This window comes from Melopsittacus undulatus, chromosome Z (assembly GCF_012275295.1).
Source record: "Melopsittacus undulatus isolate bMelUnd1 chromosome Z, bMelUnd1.mat.Z, whole genome shotgun sequence".
Lineage (NCBI taxonomy): Eukaryota > Metazoa > Chordata > Aves > Psittaciformes > Psittaculidae > Melopsittacus > Melopsittacus undulatus.
The window spans coordinates 34,931,603-34,950,420 of record NC_047557.1 but is presented as its reverse complement, the minus strand read 5'-3'; the positions used below and the strand labels follow the sequence as shown (position 1 = coordinate 34,950,420).

General features: G+C 34.3%; 1 protein-coding gene across 3 annotated transcripts in view; it reads right to left on the bottom strand.

Annotated features, from left to right (window-relative positions):
- Positions 1-18,818, bottom strand: part of CNTLN (centlein) — a 194,288-nt gene that overhangs the window by 42,843 nt on the left and 132,627 nt on the right. For all 3 annotated transcript variants that reach the window (XM_031054312.1, XM_034073006.1, XM_034073005.1), the window contains 3 exons: positions 16,300-16,474; positions 13,612-13,705; positions 12,712-12,935 (listed from right to left, as the gene is read on the bottom strand). In XM_031054312.1, coding sequence (XP_030910172.1) covers positions 12,712-12,935; positions 13,612-13,705; positions 16,300-16,474 — 493 coding nt within the window. The remainder of the gene's footprint in view (positions 1-12,711; positions 12,936-13,611; positions 13,706-16,299; positions 16,475-18,818) is intronic.

The window sequence follows — 18,818 nt, the reverse complement described above, 5'->3', positions numbered from 1 at the left end:
CCCAAAAAACAACATAGTCCTTCCAAATAAGAACGAGGACAAAAGAAATAATTGTAAAAGAGAAAGACTGGTAACGATGTCATGAATGCATTAAATTTACCGCATGTGCAAAATTTAAATTGAACTACAGCGAAGATTCTCCTGGCAGCCTTCTGCAGTTCTTCAGTGCCCTCAGAGAGAAAATTTGCCTTATGCCTAAATCATCTTTCTTGAAAAATTATATCCATTCTCCTTAAAGGAGATGGAAGCACAAACTGACCAGTAGCCCTTATAAATAATCTTTTATCCACTGGAAAACTGTTTTGGCTATTATACTCCTTCAGTCTTTACTAATGATCTGTTATTTTATAAATTTCACTAATTATACTCCAATTTCTTCTCATATTTAACATGTTCAAAACCTAGAATTGTTCTTTTTCCCCCTCCAATATGTGCATTTTATGTGTGGTGTCTGAAATGAGACACAGTATTTCACAGAGTGCCTTGACACTGCTAACTGCTAAGTAGTGAAATAAATGCCCTCTCTGAAATTCCCTGTAAGAAACAGTGCCTGACAAACTGGCCATGGTTTAGTATGAAGAGTGGCAGATTGACAAACAAGTGGCTTTCATGATTTGTAACACCATCTTCAAGTTCCTGAGAATCAGACACTGGTATTTGTCCAACCTGTGGACTTCTGCTAAATAAACACACATACGCGGAAGCCACCCCCCTGCCCCACAAACCAGTCAACTGCAATGTTTGCTTTTCCATAACTTAAGGGTTTGCATCTCACATATGTCAATCTTGTAAAGGGAAGGATAACATGTAAAAATACATGCATCAAGTATGAACATTTTAGAAAGTAGAGGTTAATTACATTTCAGTGGTAATTCACTAATAATATTTCATTTAAATCTGGACTTTCTTACAGAAATAAAAAAAACCCTTTTTATACTTGGGAGAAAGCTCAAGATGTCCAAACTCAAATCTTTAACTTCAGTAAAAACTATTTCTTCTTGCCTTAACTAGTACTTGATTTTTAAACCAAACAATCAGGAGACTTTCCTAAAGATCTGAATGTTTAGAATTGAAAAACGTTGGCAAGTATCACAATAATTATTTTTTTCCTTCACCGTTAAGTTTCAAATTACTTTAGAAAACAGAACTTAAATTAGTAATTGCATCTTTTTGTGTCTTTTTTACACTTCAAAAAAATTTTTAAGGAGAATGTGCAGCATCCATTTGCAGATTACACTTAGTCTATTGCTGAAACACTACTTACAAAAACTGTCTGAAAAAGTCACATTTGTCTTGATATAGAAGCTTGCTTTTTTATTATTTACCTTAGTTTGCATTATGTTTTACATGACAGGCTTTTGATACTAACAAATACGCACAGCCTTTTTCAATCATAATTTATAAAGAAACCAAACCTCTAAATATATGCATTTTGGCAGGTTTATGTGTAAATACACAGACCCTTTCTGACCACTGCTTACTGAGATCCTAATGGCAAACATTTATTGCCACACATCCCCAAAGGCAAACTGAAACAAGAAAAATTAAAATCCTTTAGGAAATATAAACAGTTTCCTGATTGGAAGCATACAGGATCCATCATTTTTCTACAAACACAACAGAAATTATAGACTTGCAATGCTTAGGTCACTTTAACTAACTTAAAATATTGTTCTTTCAAGTGACTTAAAAAAAATGAGTAAAACAACAGTAGGACTATATTGTACAGAGTGCTCCTAGTGATAATCATACTTTCTCCAACACCTACTACAAAACACAGATGTTTTAACAAATACCACTTGGCTGACCTAGAAGATAGGACGAAGGAATAAGAGAGTCACGTCCAATTCCTCATGGATTCTCAGCTCGGATCCTGGTTTTTGCAGTTTACCTTATGAACATGATCCGAGTGACATTTCACAAATTCCTGGATAAATGTTGCTACACTCTGCCAGCAGAGATACGGGCTGTGTCATGCACAGATCAATAATAGCACTGTGTTTCATCAGCCTCAAAATCGAAAGTGCTTCATCTGGCAAAAGCCGTGGCCCTGGAGGATCTGACATATATAAACTGAATACCTTACACACAGTGTCTACTACAAAAGCTGCCAGTGTAAAGACAGGTCTGGAGATACACAGTGAGTGTATGTAAATAAGAAAATATGTATTTGTATATATAAAGAAGTTTTTAATTCCTTGTGAAAAGTAAGAACAAACATCACAAAGCAGCAGTTGAGAAATGGAAATGAAACTAAAATTTTACAATAAATGTAAATGAAACTAAAATTTTACAATATATTTAAATGAAACTAAAATTTTACAATTCTTGACAGAAAAAAAATAGTCAGTACAATCCAATATTTGTAATCTTGAGGATTAACTGTAAAATGCCTTTTGAACTATACACAGTAATATGTATGACAGTGGGCTGCAATAAAATGCACTCTAAGCTACAAATAATGCCTTCATATCAAAATTATGAGAAAATTTTTCTTCAGGGAAACTACTCAAAGTAGAGGTCTTGAGACTGTAAATCATCATAAACATTGCAATTGCAGTTTCAGACCTCAACATAGGCCTTCTTTCCTAAGTAAAGGAAACTTTATGTCTCCTGTTGCTTAGCTTTCCTCATGACTACCTTAACTTTATCCTCCAGGGACAAAGCTTGTAAAAATTTATCTTCAAGTAAATGCAGGACCTGTAGGTTTTTAATTGAAATCACTATTTTTTAGAAAGCTTTTCCCTCATTTGTTTCTTATTGTTGATTTAGTTTTCATTTTTTCTACCAAAGTTTCTATTGCAAACAATACTTTGAAAAATAATTATTTTTCTTTGGAAGCCAAACCTTTAACACAGTGTATCAACTTGAGTCTTTAATCAAGATTTTGACTAAAAAAAGATTATCTGACTGTCTCCCCAGTTCAAACGAAAAGCTTTCTCCTTTAAATATTTCACTACTATCTGTTTCCTTACACTCTATCCTATGGGTAGACAAAAGAATATGAATAAACATGAAAAAATTGTAATTTACCTTTTTCTTTTCTGAATTTACCTTACCAAGTTACGTATTACTTACATGAGGCTTTAGCCTTCCCTCAGCTCTACAAACAGTAACTCTACACGGAGGTACCAGACCAGCGTAATACTAAATTATGTGTACGTCACACCCCAAAAGCTATTATTTCTTCTTTTCTCATTTCTTCTGCTAAAGGCTAATTCTCTTTTAATGTTCGTGTTGCACATGGTGGAACATTCATTTATCTTAGGTCACTCTCTCCATTTCATTATCCATTTTCCCTGTGCCATGAGTCTATATTTGTACGTCTTGCATCGTGATGGCTTCTTCCACTGCCTTAGAATTTCTCTCCTTTATAACCTGATGTTTGAACATCATTATAACACTCCTCCTTGGCTTCAGTTAGACTCTTATAAAATACTGGTCTGACATTTCTTAAATCTATCATCCATGTTTACATTTTATTTCACAGCACCATTAAATGCATTCTGGGTTTCATCACAAAAATACTGTTGATCAGCTGTGCTCTATGAAGTACACACATTGCTTCCCTTAATTCCACAGATAAATGAAGTGTTACTGAAGCTGAGAACATACCTTCCTGTTTGTACTTTTCATTACCTCAGTTCACATAGCTCAGTTCACATATCCTCTCTCTTCCCATCTCTATTTTTTGTTGCTTCCTACAGAACAGACTTTTATTTTATCCTCTTCAGAAAATTGCCCACTGCTAACCATGAGCAGTTGATTTCTTTTTAATTCTTCCTTTTTAGGTTAACTGTCCAATATAATTGCAATTCTCTGACTCCAATTGGTAATGGTCAATTAAAGTCACATAAAAATTACAAAACTTGTATCTGGTATGATTCTATCTTGTTTCAGTTCTGTGCCCTTGAATACTTTTTCCAATTTTCATTTGCTAGACTGAAGACTCTTCATGCAAATATTCAAACTCCAGTTACCTTTTAATTTTTAAACCCCTTTTAACTTTCTGAAAACATCAAATTGTTTTCTGGAATGGTGTATTTTCAAACCTTTTTCATGAGTCTTCTTGAAATGCTTTTTACTTTTACAAATGTCTTTCTCTGTTTCTGGGTTAGAGATACATAGGGTATTCTAGGAGCACTCAAATCAAGACAAGTGAAAGAAAATACATTCTCTCTGCTTCTATTATATAGCCTCCAGTTTATATATTCAAGGACCGCGCTAGTATTTTTCACAATGGCAATGGGAGTTCATGCTCAGCTCATTACCTACTAGGACTCTCATTTTTCTTCAGAGTCCCTGGTTCCCAGGAGACAGCAATTCAGCCTTGCTCAACGTGAACTTGAGCAATGTATTGGTTTTCATTATGATGTAATGATTTCCTCATTAAAAACGCTGTGAGGTCATAATGATCTATACTTTTCAATCAGCCTCTGGTGATGATTGAAAGCTTAAAATAGCATCAATGACTGAAGATATCCTCTTACACTGGCTTGGATTTTTTACGTTGCCACTAATTTTTAAAAAATGATTGAAAGATTTTACCTATCAAACAAACAGCAAAATGACTGTCATATATTTCATAGTATATCCAAATAGAATAGATGTGTAAGGTGTAAACCGTTAACTTGGGGAAAAAAATAATGTTATCATTCATGTGAGGGATCAACTGAAAAATTAATTTCATGGTATGTGAGATTCTGAGCTACTGAAAATGATTAAGTGGTACTCATATGCACCAATTTAACCTTAAGGCATGAATTGAGACACATAATCTACACTGTTCCATGTGTCAATGCTTAGCTCCAATCCAAATACTAAGTGAAACCAACGATGATGATCATTTCTGGAATTTAATCTCGTAAGTACATTTTAATACAAGCAATCATTGTTACACAGAGACACACAACAAAAATAAATGGAGGTGCTTGTTAAGACTTCTAGGTACTTTCAGGCCATAGAGCCATTTTTGCAATCCCATGACCCTGCTCCTTCAACTTCCAACTCCCTAAATAAGGAACAAACCCATCTTTTACCGATTCACCTACTACATGCAGCTATCTACCTTGCTAACCATGCTGAGCACCCTGCTCCACCCATCTTATGTCCCCTAGCTTTACAATGAGGTATAGTTATTGACCAGATTAGGACAGGAGCAAAAGAAAGGGAAGTAGGATAAAAGGATGCATTAAGAGAGGCCAGGAGAATCAACTCATGCTCACAGTATAAAGAAATGCAGAAGTACTTCCTAAGTGTTTCATGACTCTTCAAATCTTGCAAACAGAGGGAGAGAATTCAGACTTTCAAGGTACGATATACAGTTGCTAGAAACTCAAGGCATCTATTTCTTGCACTTTAGTAGCACCTATATAGAATGGTACACAGAGAGTGGTACACAGACTGGTAATCTATCAGAATACTAAATCATAAAATGTACGATATGATAACTATTACCATATAATGATATTTCAAATATTACATTCTCTATTGTAATTCCTTCCCTGCAGGTTCAAAACACAAAAGAACCTCTCATTACAGAGAGCTTTATATTCAAGACTAGAGCAAATAAAGTTTATTTTTACCATGATACACAGGCAGTCTTGAAATTCCATTGAATTCAGTGGAAATAAGTACATGTATGTGGTTAGTGGTTAGTAAATCACTTTCGTAGTTAATACTGGTAGTTAGTAGTAATGAATGAGTCATAGACCACTCCAGTCAACAAACAGAAGAGTACTGATCCAATTGCAACCTAAATTGTTTTTCTATGGCAATCTATGAGAAAACAGACTGCCAGTGCTGAAAGGTAATCTGTTAACATATGAATAATTATTCCCACATAAATGGATTTTGGGTAAAATTTGATGAGGAATAAATATCATCTAACAAAACCTTACAGTATCCTCAGAACTTTACATAGTACTGAATGTTCAGGAACCCATGCTTAACTTCAATTAAATGATCAGTTCAGACTGAACTCAGTGAAAACACTCCTGTGAGCACAAAAGGGGATTCAATTACAAGAGTATCTGTTGAGCTTTTCAAGGTCTCAGATAGTATCTTATTCAGGAAATTTTTGGGAGAATAAACTACAGACTGAGTTCTATTTTTTGTCTAATAATAAGATTCAGTGCACAAGGAAAATTTGTTTAAATCACAGGGAAGGTGAAGAAAAATAAACTACATATCACATGAAATCCATGAAAAAAAAATTACAAGACAGTATTTTCCAGTGCTTACTATAATACAAGTATATAGTGTTATTGTATTATATTATCAGATAATGATATTAGATGTGCTTATACACATGTATACTGTCTCTGTTTCTAACATGACAAGAACATGCTAATCCTTGCGACACAGATTTTCTTTTAATACAAACCCATGCTTTTTACAATTTCTACATGATACAGCAATATAAATAATATAAATAGTATAGAGTGTATCTATGAACTTCATGTAGTCTCCACAATTTTTTCTTTATATTTTTTCTAGAATTTACCTTCCTCTAAGTTATTTCATTGTGACAGCAATATAATACAACTTTCACAGTTCTAGCTCATGCAAACTGCTCTCTTTAATTTATGAAGGAGACTCATTTCCTACATGCAATGTACTTCAACTGTTGTTCATCAATAATTCAACAGGTCTATTGTAATTTTTCTTTAGAGATCAATATAAATGCAAAAGGTATTTTGCTTTATTTTTATTTTGCAATGACAGCACAGTTTCATGATAAATATATTTTAAGTGTAGTTCTCTTAACAGAACTTAGTTCAGGATGCTGTAAGTTTTCAATGCAGCAAACTACAAAAATAAATAAAAGATTTTTTTTTGTGGAGTAAAATGCATTTTAAAAGGCCAGTTACTTTTATGTTTATCATTTCACATTCCTCATTTTATTTCCAAGTTGACTTCTCTGACAGAGTAGAAAATAAAAAATTGAGAACTGTTTTAGATCAGCAGCAATGCTGAATCAGTAGTTTACCTGAGGAAAAATTATATAGACATTTCCCCATTTAGTAGCCAAAAGCCTGAAACATATCTGTTTAGCTGATCATGTTTATTTCAGGCAGAATTTTGGACTAGGACTGGAAAAAGGTGAATTCTGGAGTCACAAACCATCATTTGACTCTGTTTCCAGTCTTTATACATGTGACACATAGCCTGATTTTCAATTTATTAAGCTCAACAAGGGTCTAATAAAACTACAATATAGCAGAATCTATTCTTAATATTGCCAAAATATGCGTCAAAGCTTTCAAAAACTACATGTAGGACCCTGAAACTGTACTAAAATGCTGTAAGATTTAACTTTAAAGTATAATGCACACAATTTTTCCTACCTACAGATAATGTTGCCATTCAGGTCTGGGACACTGCGGTTAAGTCCAGGAAGAATGTTTTTCTCTCAAGAATACACAGACTGGGGTGTGTTTTGAGTTTTGAATTATCTACTGTGCCCATAAAGAGGTCTTTTCAGAGCATGCATACACAATGACAATAGCAATATGACCTCAGAAGCTAAAAAAAAAAAATAAAAGAATTAACACCCAATCAGATTTTGAGAAGATTCAGTCTCATACTGGTACACAGTTTAGTTCAATTATTATATAAACCTCTGCTGTCTTACATTGTATTTGCACTGTGCAAAGGTCAGGCAGTATATCCTATTTTATCACATTTTTATTCCTTCAGGTTTACTTTTTCACTTCTGCTGCATTTTAAGAAAAAATAAAATAGAAATTATGCTGTTGTGATTATTAAATATTTTTACAAACTGTCTTTACTTCTTTTAAAATATTGTGCCTGAAGATTATGGTTGCTGCAAATTAACCAAGACTCCTCTTGGTCAAAGTAGATAGGACAGGATAACCTGTACACTTCTAAACAAGGAGAGGAGGGGGAGAAATCACATTTCTTATGATGTTTTTGGGAACAAAATTTCCCTGGAAGCTTCACAGTTCTTTGATCAGTTCTTTATTTTTTTCTTTTTACTACTATTGTAGTAAAAATACAAAGTCAGAGTTCCTGCATACAATACTGATGTAGCAGCAATTTCCTGCACAGTTAATCTGTAAAAAGTGCTATTTTAACTTAAAGTCTTCCAAATTTTATTTCTTCTAAATATTTTAATAAAATATTATCATTCAGGTATTATGTAGGTATGATTAGTATCATCTGATGTATATAATTAAAAATACCTTTTCATGCAATGGAAAGAAAAAAAGCCCACTTAATTTAGAAATCATGACACTAAATGCAGAAGCTTTCTTATGAACTTAATAAAAAATAGCACAAATGTGCTGGAGTATTTCCATGAAAGAGGAGTCAAAATAAAATGAGGACACATGTTAAAGTATTTTGGGAGGAAACAACTGGATATGCCTGTGAGAATTTTTAACTGGACAATTTTTAAGTAGAAAGTCCCCCAAAACTGTCAAAACAATTACACATTTGCTGTAATGAACAAAACTGAGAAAGCTCCAAAAGCAGTTTTATCTTACTGCAGGGTAATTTCAAACAGCATTCAGTTTATAATTTCAAGCATATTCCTAAAATTTATTCTAAGAAAACCACAGACATACAAAAATTCTTACATAAATGAGAATACATCTCTTAAAAAGGGAAAAAATCCCTTTATGAAAGCCAGAGTCAAAGCGACATCTTTGTGTAAATAATAGTTAAGTCAATAATTTACAAGGCATCTAAAATCAGCATCAGTTTAGTCTTTGTTTCAATGTAATTGCTGGTTTACTCATATTTGGGTACCATAAAAAGAGCGAAGCTGTGGTGCTGAATTTGCAGATGCAAGATTGAATCCTTAGCTGTTCTCTGATAGACTGGGCAGCAAAAAGTAGCCATAAGAATTTGTAAAGAAAGCCACAAACAAACTTTGAAGAATAAACAGCTTTAGACTTTTCACTAGTGCTTTACTCTTTGTTTTTTTCATGCTCATGCCCTCCTATAGCTGAGATAAACTTTTGGCAAGCAAATTCTATTGTAAATGAAAAGTATGAGCTCAGGGGAAAAAAGTGCCCTTAATATTCAAAGAAAATTGAAAATTGAATGGCTAAAATACAGTTTGGTGGGATTTTTAAAATGCTATCAGAAAAAAAAAAACCTAGGCTGCATTACTGTTAAAATATGCAAAACCAAAAAAAACCCCAAATCTAAAAACAAAACCAGCTCCTTTTCTTACCAGTTCATCGAAAACTTAAGGTATGGATCTGCAGGAATGCATCTGTGCATCTAGAAAAATTTACTTAAACCTTCACATTTTTTCTTTCCAAAGGGTATGTTGGTGTTTGACTGGTTGACATATTTCAATTCTTTAACATTCAGGTTTCCTGCTGAAATAAAATTACACAGGAACTTGGCAAATGCCTATGGCATTCCGTTAAGAAATGCAGCTTTTCCTTTGACATCACCTGAGAAATACCAGAGAACTGATGCAAAAGATCCTCCAGTACTTTTGAGCACTGGACCTGTGGGTGGCCTTGACATGAATAAGATAAATAAGATTTAACCTGGTTATGATTTCCATTTCTTATTCAATATACTTTGCCTGAACTTTTGCAACAAGAATGACACCTGCTACATAAAACCAATTATAATTACTATGTTGTATGCAATAAACACACTCTTCTTATAAGCAGTCAGCGATAGAAATGAAAAGAAGAGGCAATAAATCTTAGAAAATAAAATCCTGGATTTTTCCAACAATTCCTTTAAGACATTTTTCTAAGAAAATTAGGAAACACTAAATCCCTTTGCTTCTACATTAAGTATCAGCTCCAGCTGTGATTTCTGTACACTGATAGCAAATTGTAACTACCATAGTTCTGTACAGACGGTCTTGACTCAGTGTTGATGTGAATCCCTGCGGAATGCAAGCTTTGATCTCACATGTGCAGTCACTTTACAGTCATTTTTGCAGAAATATGCAAAAAAAAAAAAGAATTGCTTTTGCAGAATCAAAACAAAAAATCTACATTGCTGCAGAGTTTACAAGGCCAAACAAGAAAAAAAAACTGCCTCAGATCCAGCATTCTGAACTCCTAGAAGCAAACAGACAAATATACTCATACATAAATGCCTGGATGGACCTTCAAGAAAAATACACAAAACCATACATATACCTACATTTCTGAAAATCAACAGATGCCAGACAGTCCTTAGGTTGTATGAACTGTAAAATCTGTTTCAAAATGAACATCTGGAACATTAAAATCTGAAGTCTATAGCTGATTTTCTAGCACTGGATTCCTTGGGGGTTATAACAAAGGACTAACTGCACAAACATCTGCAAATGTCTGCTAATGGATCTATTTTCTTAGCCAAATTCAGGCAACATGGCATCTCATCCAAGACATGATATAAATGTTTACTGTTGGTAGAATGGTACACTTTAGCCCAGCATCATGAGTTCACTGTTACTGTAAGATTAGTCAAAACTTTATGATTACATATTGAAGCTTATTTTTGAATATCAGACATTTTTGACACTCTTGAAGTATTTAAGACTCTCCTACATCTAGAGGTTGTCTCAATCTTTCAGTTTTTCATGGTCTGTCTGCTTGCTTTTAACATCTACCTATGCAAGAAAATTCTAAAATCTAAAGTAACAAGCATTGAGAAGAAACAATGACAACAGTGTTCTTGAAAGTAAAAAAAAAAACCCACCAAAAGTTATTTCTCTTGTGGTATCTTGATACCTAAATATTTTAGCATTTCTTATAAAAAAAACAAAATAAAACACTAACTCCCCAAACAAACGTGTGCTTTAAAGTCATTCGATCTGTCTAAATCATCATTTTCTCTTTTAAACGTGAGTGTACCCTGCAGTGACCGTGTAGGTTCTTTACCTCCTTAATTTTCACTTGGCAAGTAGCCCAAGCCTCTGCTTTAAATTTCCCACTTGGTAGCACTAGTATGGCACCTGAAGAGTAATTAGTCATAAGAAAGGGAATTCGAATTGTTTGCTGAGAAGGAAAAAAATGTGCATGCCTAATAAAGATTTTTCCTTGAGTACCTGCAACATCATTTATGTATTTTTGCTTAGAATGCATTGCCCTTTAAATAGACCAGTGACCACTATTTTTAAGAAAACTTTCCAGAAAAACTGAGTGAAAAGAACCTGGTTTGGTTTGAAGATTGTGCTATTTCAATTTTAGTCAGTCTTCTACAATACAGCAGCATTTATCTTGATACAAAGTTTGCCCCTTTCTTTTTTAAGTTTCGTGATAATGGCCTTTTTTATTTTATTTCTCATGTTGCTCTCATACAGACACCTAAGGTGTAGTCTTCTAAGAAGCCAAATCATGAAGATGTCTGAGCAAGCAGAATATATTACCTAAATTACACATATAACTCTATGTGAAGTTTATACTGTCCATGAAACTTTACATTATGATACTGTTTGTGAGATAGGCAGATCTCCATTGGTTCCAATGACCTTGGAAACTCTTTTGGAACAATTCATTACATATACATAGTTATGCAAAATGTGTAACAGAAATGAGGTTTTGCCTCCTCTAGAAATTAGCAGTTCCCCAGCCTTACAAAAGTGAAAAGTGCTGCTCCTGGTGCTGCTTCTGCCTTCTGTGCAAAGACAGAAATGCAAAGATGTTTGAGGGGGAAGGGATTTGATTTCTTTTTTAATGTCTGCCTCCTTCTAGCAGGTCCATCTGTTGTAGCACTATAATTCTGGAAGCAGGATGTGTGTGTGACCAACAGGAGACAATTACTGCAAAAGTGTTTGTTGATTCAGCTCTATAAAGGGCAGGCCAATCACTACAGTATGAATAGAAAAGAATTCCAGCTGAGGAGCTGCATATAGATTAACACAAAATACATATATATAAATGAGTATGGGGAAAACTAGAAAGGAGTAATAGTATGGAAAAGGATTAAGTAGGAATGAAGACCAAAGTAGAGAAAGTTGTCATCTTTGGGGCTTTTAACCAAATAGTTTACTAGTCTGTATTTTTATAAATCTTGTTCTCTAGCTTTCTACATCGACAGAGAGTGCTGGAATTCAATCAATATGGAACTGGTCTGAGAAATCTTTGGAAGAAAATTCCAGTTGCCTTGAACACTCTGCTGTTGGGGTGTATGAAGATGATTTCTCCAAAAGTGTCTGCTCTGCACAGAGGAATGGGTTTTAGTTCATGCGAACTGACCAGATTCTCAGGAAAGTTCTCAGATCACAGATTAAAAGTTAAACTTCCCACTCATATTTCAAAGAAATTCTTGCCTGTGAGGGTGATGTGGCACTGGCCCAGAGAAGTTGAGAATTCTCCATCCCTGGCAGTGTTCAAGGCCAGGTTGGGCTGGCCTTTGAGTAACCTGGTCTAGTGGTAGGTGTCCCTGCTGTGATACGGGGCTTGGAACTAGATTATTTATAAGGTCCCTTCCAACTCAAACCGTTCTATGATTTTGTGATTCCTTTTCATAAGAGTTAATTAATTGGATTGATAGTAAATAATGCCTCAGTATTATTCACACATAGTAACTGATCCAAAATCTCACATGCTAGTATAAATAATAATGTATATATAATATAAAGCATGCTAGTATATAACAATTCATAATCTTGATCATAACAAATTCAGAGACAAAAATCAATGTTATCAAATTTACACAGAACTACAACAACAGAATTAATCTGAACATTGCAAAACAGCATAATGAAAAGTAGTTTACCTCTATGGTCAGTTTACTAGTTTGAAGTCTCTGATTAGCCAGCTGTAGCTCATTTGTTAGTTTTTCATTGTTTTCTTTAAATACCTTCACAGAAGACACTGCTGTCTTTTTTTCATTTTGTAAAACAGCTAGCTGCTGCTGCAGTGCCTTGATTTTTTCATGTAGTAGATTAACAGGGTAGCATGGTTTCTGGACAATGATATTTCTTCTTTTTGTTCTGTTCACTAAACATAAAACGGAATGTTACTAAACTGACAGATCATCATAAATAACATGATTTCTGGCTTATTTTTTTTTTCTTTTCAAAGCACTGTTCCAGCCAGTAAAACATTTCTCAGTATGCAAGGTGATAAATTAATTCAGTTAACCTGTAAGTGCTCTATCTAGTTCTTATTCTGAAGTGCAAACACTGCTAACTCAATAATGACTTGGAAGTTCACTGCAGCTCAAGTTTCTGATCTGATTCCAATTCCCAGAAATATAGGCTTCAGTAGCTTGTTAACAGATTTTTCTTCTTATGATCTAAACCAAAATACAGATAATTTTGTTTCATTGGCTAAAAGCAACGCAAAGAACAAAAGGTAGTGAAAAGCCTTATTTCAGTCAGTAGATCGAATGTGTGGGATTTAGTAAAAATAGAGAATACCTTAACTGTGCAAAAAGATATTGCTTATATCTTTGTGATATAAGCAATAATAATTAAAGGGCAGTCACTTTTTATACAATAATTTCAGTTAAAAATAATGAGCTTTGAAAAATACACTCATGTAAATTTAAACAGGGAAATCCTGCAACAGCATTTAAGTGGGTTTGTGTACTATAGAAGAGATATTGGAATTTCAGGCAGGAATGCTTTGCCAATCTTACTTACAAAGTTGTGGAAATATATAATATTCCTACCTTTGTTTACAATTGATGGATATGATGTTGTGAGACAGCACATCTTCCTCCTCTTGGAATGTAATTTTTCTAGGACTTTATTTTGTGAATGGCCCTAAATAAAAAGCAAAACCACAAAGCCGTGAATTTTTCATTATGACGCTCCCACCATAATACTCCAAAGTTATCTAGTTTGAATTGAAACAACAAAAATTAATTCAAATAATACACAATATTCTAATTATTTTTAATTTGAAAATCAGTCTTAAAAAACAGCCAGCAAAGAGCACAAATTTTTGCCTTTCCCATCAAAATGTAGAATAAATAACAAACTGTTATGGGTAAATCATAACCCTTCCCAAAGAATCCCAGAGGAAAATGAAGTGTCTATTAATGACTAGATTAGAGGCTGAAGAAGAATGCTCCTTGCAATATGTAAAATGAAAATGACCACAGCATGGATTTCTCCAAAACCAGAGTACTATTTCCCTGGGTCTTAAATGCTCGGTGTATTTTGAAACACTATTGTTTTGGAATTCTGCATCATTTATCCAGTTTTCAAAAATCTTCAGCTTGCAATGTCCATGTGATACCATGCAAAATATTGATAACTAAAACAGATGTTTATCAAATTTAAAAGAGTAAACAGCAACAGATTATCTATTAAATTTACTGACACTGTGGGACAGCACAGCTATGAATTCTAGATTTGTACAATCACCACCCAATTTGAAGGACAGGGAAATAGGTTATGCTAGAAATAAAAGTGCCAACTTTTCAGACTAAAATCTAAGCAAAGGAAAACAAAGGATTTCAAGTTCTTGTATGTCTGTCCCCTTTGAGTGGTCTCATAATTATTGTTTTCCATGTCCCAAAGACCACAATGGAAAACAGTACTAAGATCCTATCAGTATAACCAGAAGATCCTACAAACACTGAAGATATGTAACTGGAAGCTCTGAATGGATGATGAACAAATGATCCATGCCTGCAGCAGAAGGACAGAGATCTCCACTTCAGGCCACAGGTCTGATAAGTATATGTAAGAGAGTGCCAATAACTCTCCTGATACTGCACAGGGTATCTTATAATTAAACCACATGCGGCAAAACTGAGAAAGTCTTCATGTCATAAATTATCTCCAAACACAGCCCTAGCTCAGGATTTAGGAGATTTCTCTAGCATCCCATTGTATGAGAATACCATGACCCAGCTCAAGTGTTCTTAAATCTTCAGGAGGGATTTAAGATTCCTGCTAAAACTGGTGTTCGCAGTTGTTGATACTAAACCTGTTTGCAATACTATCCTCTGTTGTCACAAATCATATTTTCAGGTGCTTTTCCTGCAACAGGGGACTTCTACTGAAGTGTATTTACCTGATCAAGGCTCTTGGGATGGCTTCCGTTTATGCTCCAAGTCCACCAGTCTGTCATATATGTCAGAATGTACCAGAAAATATCTGTCTTTTTTTTTCCGGTAGGAACAGAGAGTAAATGGGCAAACAAGAAATATACTGCTTGTGTCTACACAATAAGCCAGAGAGACCAACACATCTTGGATTCTCCACCTTGTATATCCTCACATAGGAGCAGCAGGAGATAACAAGAGTAGCACCCTTTGTCAGATTTTCACATATATCATATGTCTGCTCATACTGTCTATTCTATACCAACAGATGGTTGCAGAATTTCCCATTTTTTCAGCTTTTGTGCCAGAAAAATAGATCTTTTGATAGAAACACACAATCAATATATATAAGATGATAGTTTGTATTTGTTTCAAAATTTTGGAGACTAAGAATGTATAATGTTTTCAAACTCTTTATTATATGAGATTATGTGAGAATACATAACAGAATTTCAAACTAGTTTTCTAACAGCATCAAGTTGTTCAGTGTTTCAGTATTCTGTTTCTTTAACTAAGAAACAACAATATCTTTTTGTGTTTTAAATTCCATGAAGTGATTTATTTGGGCAAATGCAGAAGGGAAAAAATATTAGAAACTGTTCAAAAGTCCAAAAACCTAGTCATCTGTTACAGATTGCATAGAGGCTCTAAAGACCTGGGAAACAACCAGCTGGCCCTTTTCTGTGAAAAAACAGCATATAGATGTTAGGAATGAGGCAAGGGGTTCAAATCCCAGACAATGAATGTAAATAGGTTAAGAAAAAGCTAAAAGCATAGTTTTCTCTAGATAGAATTTCTTGGACAGTGATAGAGCCAAAAGCATCTTTCTAAGAAGCAGACAACTATTTCTGCACATACCAGATGAACTGAGAGGTGTTCACGCTTGATTCATCAGCACACCATTTTGCTAGAGGGGAGATGGGGATATTACTTGTTATGGGTTAGGTCACCCTGTTCTGTATGTTTTTTCTGATTGAGAGAGAGCTTAATGGTATGTCTGAAGCATTCTTTGGATTGAGAGGCAGCTGGATTTTAACTAAGTTACTGTAAGTCTGGACAGCTTACAGTAACTTTACATTTTTAATAAGCTTTTGCACATCTTACACTCCCTCCACTGTAGATGCTAATATTCCACATTTACAGACTAATTGTTCAGAAAATATTCTAAATACTAATGAAACTACCACTGAGTATCTAGAAACAGATTTTTACAGTTTACAACAGTCAAATTAATTAAAAGGGGAACAGCAGTGACAATACTATAAAAATGCACAAGGGAACAAAACAAGTTCTATTATATACCTTTTTGTTATACAGGTGGGGTTTGCCTTCTAAACAAACAATGTTGCAGGGCTTTTGACTATCTTGTATTTGCTTTTTTCCCTGTTGTTTACTTCTGTTTCGCAGTGGATCAATGTTTTGTACTTTGTTCGCAATCACCATTTCCAAACTTTCAGAATTTGGTATTTCAGGGTCACTAAAACAACACATTTAGGAAAACAAAACAAAATAAAGTTAAACCTTAAAAGTTCCAAACAGCCAATGCTTGAGCACAGAGAAAACAACACATGAAAGAAAGTAGAGAAACTAATACAAAAACCAACCAGTACTGAGCCAACTTATTCAACAGATGTTTGCAAATATGATAAAAAAGAAATCTGAGAAATTATTTTATGAAGTTCTACTATGTCAAATGGAATCTCACTCTACAATGCCCTGAGATGTGAGACTTCAACGGCTTCTTAAAGGACAGCTTTTGTTACAGTCTACAAAAGTCACACACTTGAAAATCTACTTGTTAGTACTTCTAGTCTGTGAATGGCTCACAGAGACATACAGTTTTTATACTTAGTTTCATTTTCACATTTGATAACAAAACGAACAAATGCACAGTACTTTTCATTCAATTATATTTTGTTTCAATTGAGCTTTATTTGTAGTGTTGACTGAGACAGATTCAGAGATCACACTTCAGTGAAATACCTGCCAAGTACGCCTTTGGTGTGCTTTGAAATTCTGTAATCTTGGTAGTCCTTCTACTGAAATTGCCTGCCATGCACAGAAACTGGACCTGAAACTTTCACTCTTCTTCAATTTTTTCCTTAAACTTTCACTCAATATGCTCTTAATTTCATAGAATCCCACTGCCTTGCCCCAGATTATCACTTGTTTTCTGATATTCATTGAAGTCCATCTTAAAACATGAAGTATTGGATATAAGATTTTCTATACTATCAGTGGCTATTACATATCATTTGTGCAAATGGATTTGTGAAGGAATCCTCTGACAGAAGGTTATTTTGATTTGTTACTTCTTAAACCAAGACATTTAAAAAGGCACAGTTCCAATTAAGTTGCACCATCATAAAAAAGAAAGGTTTAGATATGGTGGCTACTAAACCAGAAAAGAGGCCTTAAATTAAAGAGTTCATACAGAAACATCTTTATAATTTTCAAAACCTGTCCTGACACACTGGTATGTCTGATTAACTGATAAGAAAAGAAATCAGTGCAACAGTTTGAAGGTGCTGGAGTAGCACAGAGATATTACCAACTATGTACGTATTTTCCTGCTTTCAACGAATGTTCTATTTAGAAAATTGAATGCCTGCATCTAGATAAAGAACGCTATTTATTAATAAATAGAAGAGGGAAGCAAATTAAGATATCTCACAAACTTGTTGAGAATGACACCTTGAAACATAACCTTCAAAAATGTTCACTATTCTATGACACAAATTCCCTAACCTGATACCTGTAGAATTACTGAAAGCAGTATTTATGGCTAGCCATGAAAACCAAAGCCATACAATTACTTTTCACTTCACTCAAACTCAAACTGCAATGACAATTTGCTTGCTCAATTTTGTTCTTAAAAAGCAAAACACAGTAAATTAAATGAAAAGGTCACTGATGGCAACAGAATCAGATCTGCAATATTAAATTACACAGAAAAACAAACAAGCTTCACGTTAATGATAACAACTGACAAATTACATGGTTCTTAATTTGTTTTCTCTCTCAAGATCCTATGTTTAGGAGACCCCTATTTTGCATGGGGAGAAGCAGCAGAAGGGTTTCATTTGCCACAGTTGATTTGCTCTGTAAGATACCTAAAGCCAACATGAAGCCTAAGAAGATGATACTGTCTTCTTTGCTATTTTCTTACCTTCTCTTTATCTTGGGTAAATACAGGCTGGAGGAATTTCTTTGCATGTCTCTAGGACAAAGTATTGAAATTCAGGGTGTGATACCCATTCACCCAGTGGCTTACTGCTTCCTCCTCAAGTATGTGTGAACAAATAGAAGCAGAAGCAAAAAATTCAAAATGCTTATGAAGCTTGCCAGTACAATTTTCTGAGGGACTTGTGACTTATGACTGGGACTCCATGCAGTAACAATTACCTTTAAAGAACTGATTTTTAACCATCATTCAATTAAAGTTAGTACAATGACTGTGCATAAAACATACATGAAATAATTAGTGTGGATGGTTCTTAATTTAAAGGATGTTAAACAGCTTGTAGACATCTGCTAGCAAGCTGAAATGGGTCATTCAAAATTTATCTAACTAAATTAAGGGGAAAAAATGTTTCTCCTCCCGGGTCGGCATGTCACAAGATAACTAAACCGACTTACTAGGCTTGCCTGGGAATCCTTAGCTGTCAGTGGTGAATATGCAAAGGGCCAGCAAATTAAATCAACCTGCCAAACTGTCAATTTCAAGCCTCATGACTGCATGAAAATAGCACCACTGGAAGAAATCAAGCATTGCCTTCTTTTGGGTTTCCTGGCACCTACTCAAATACTCATGCAGTTGT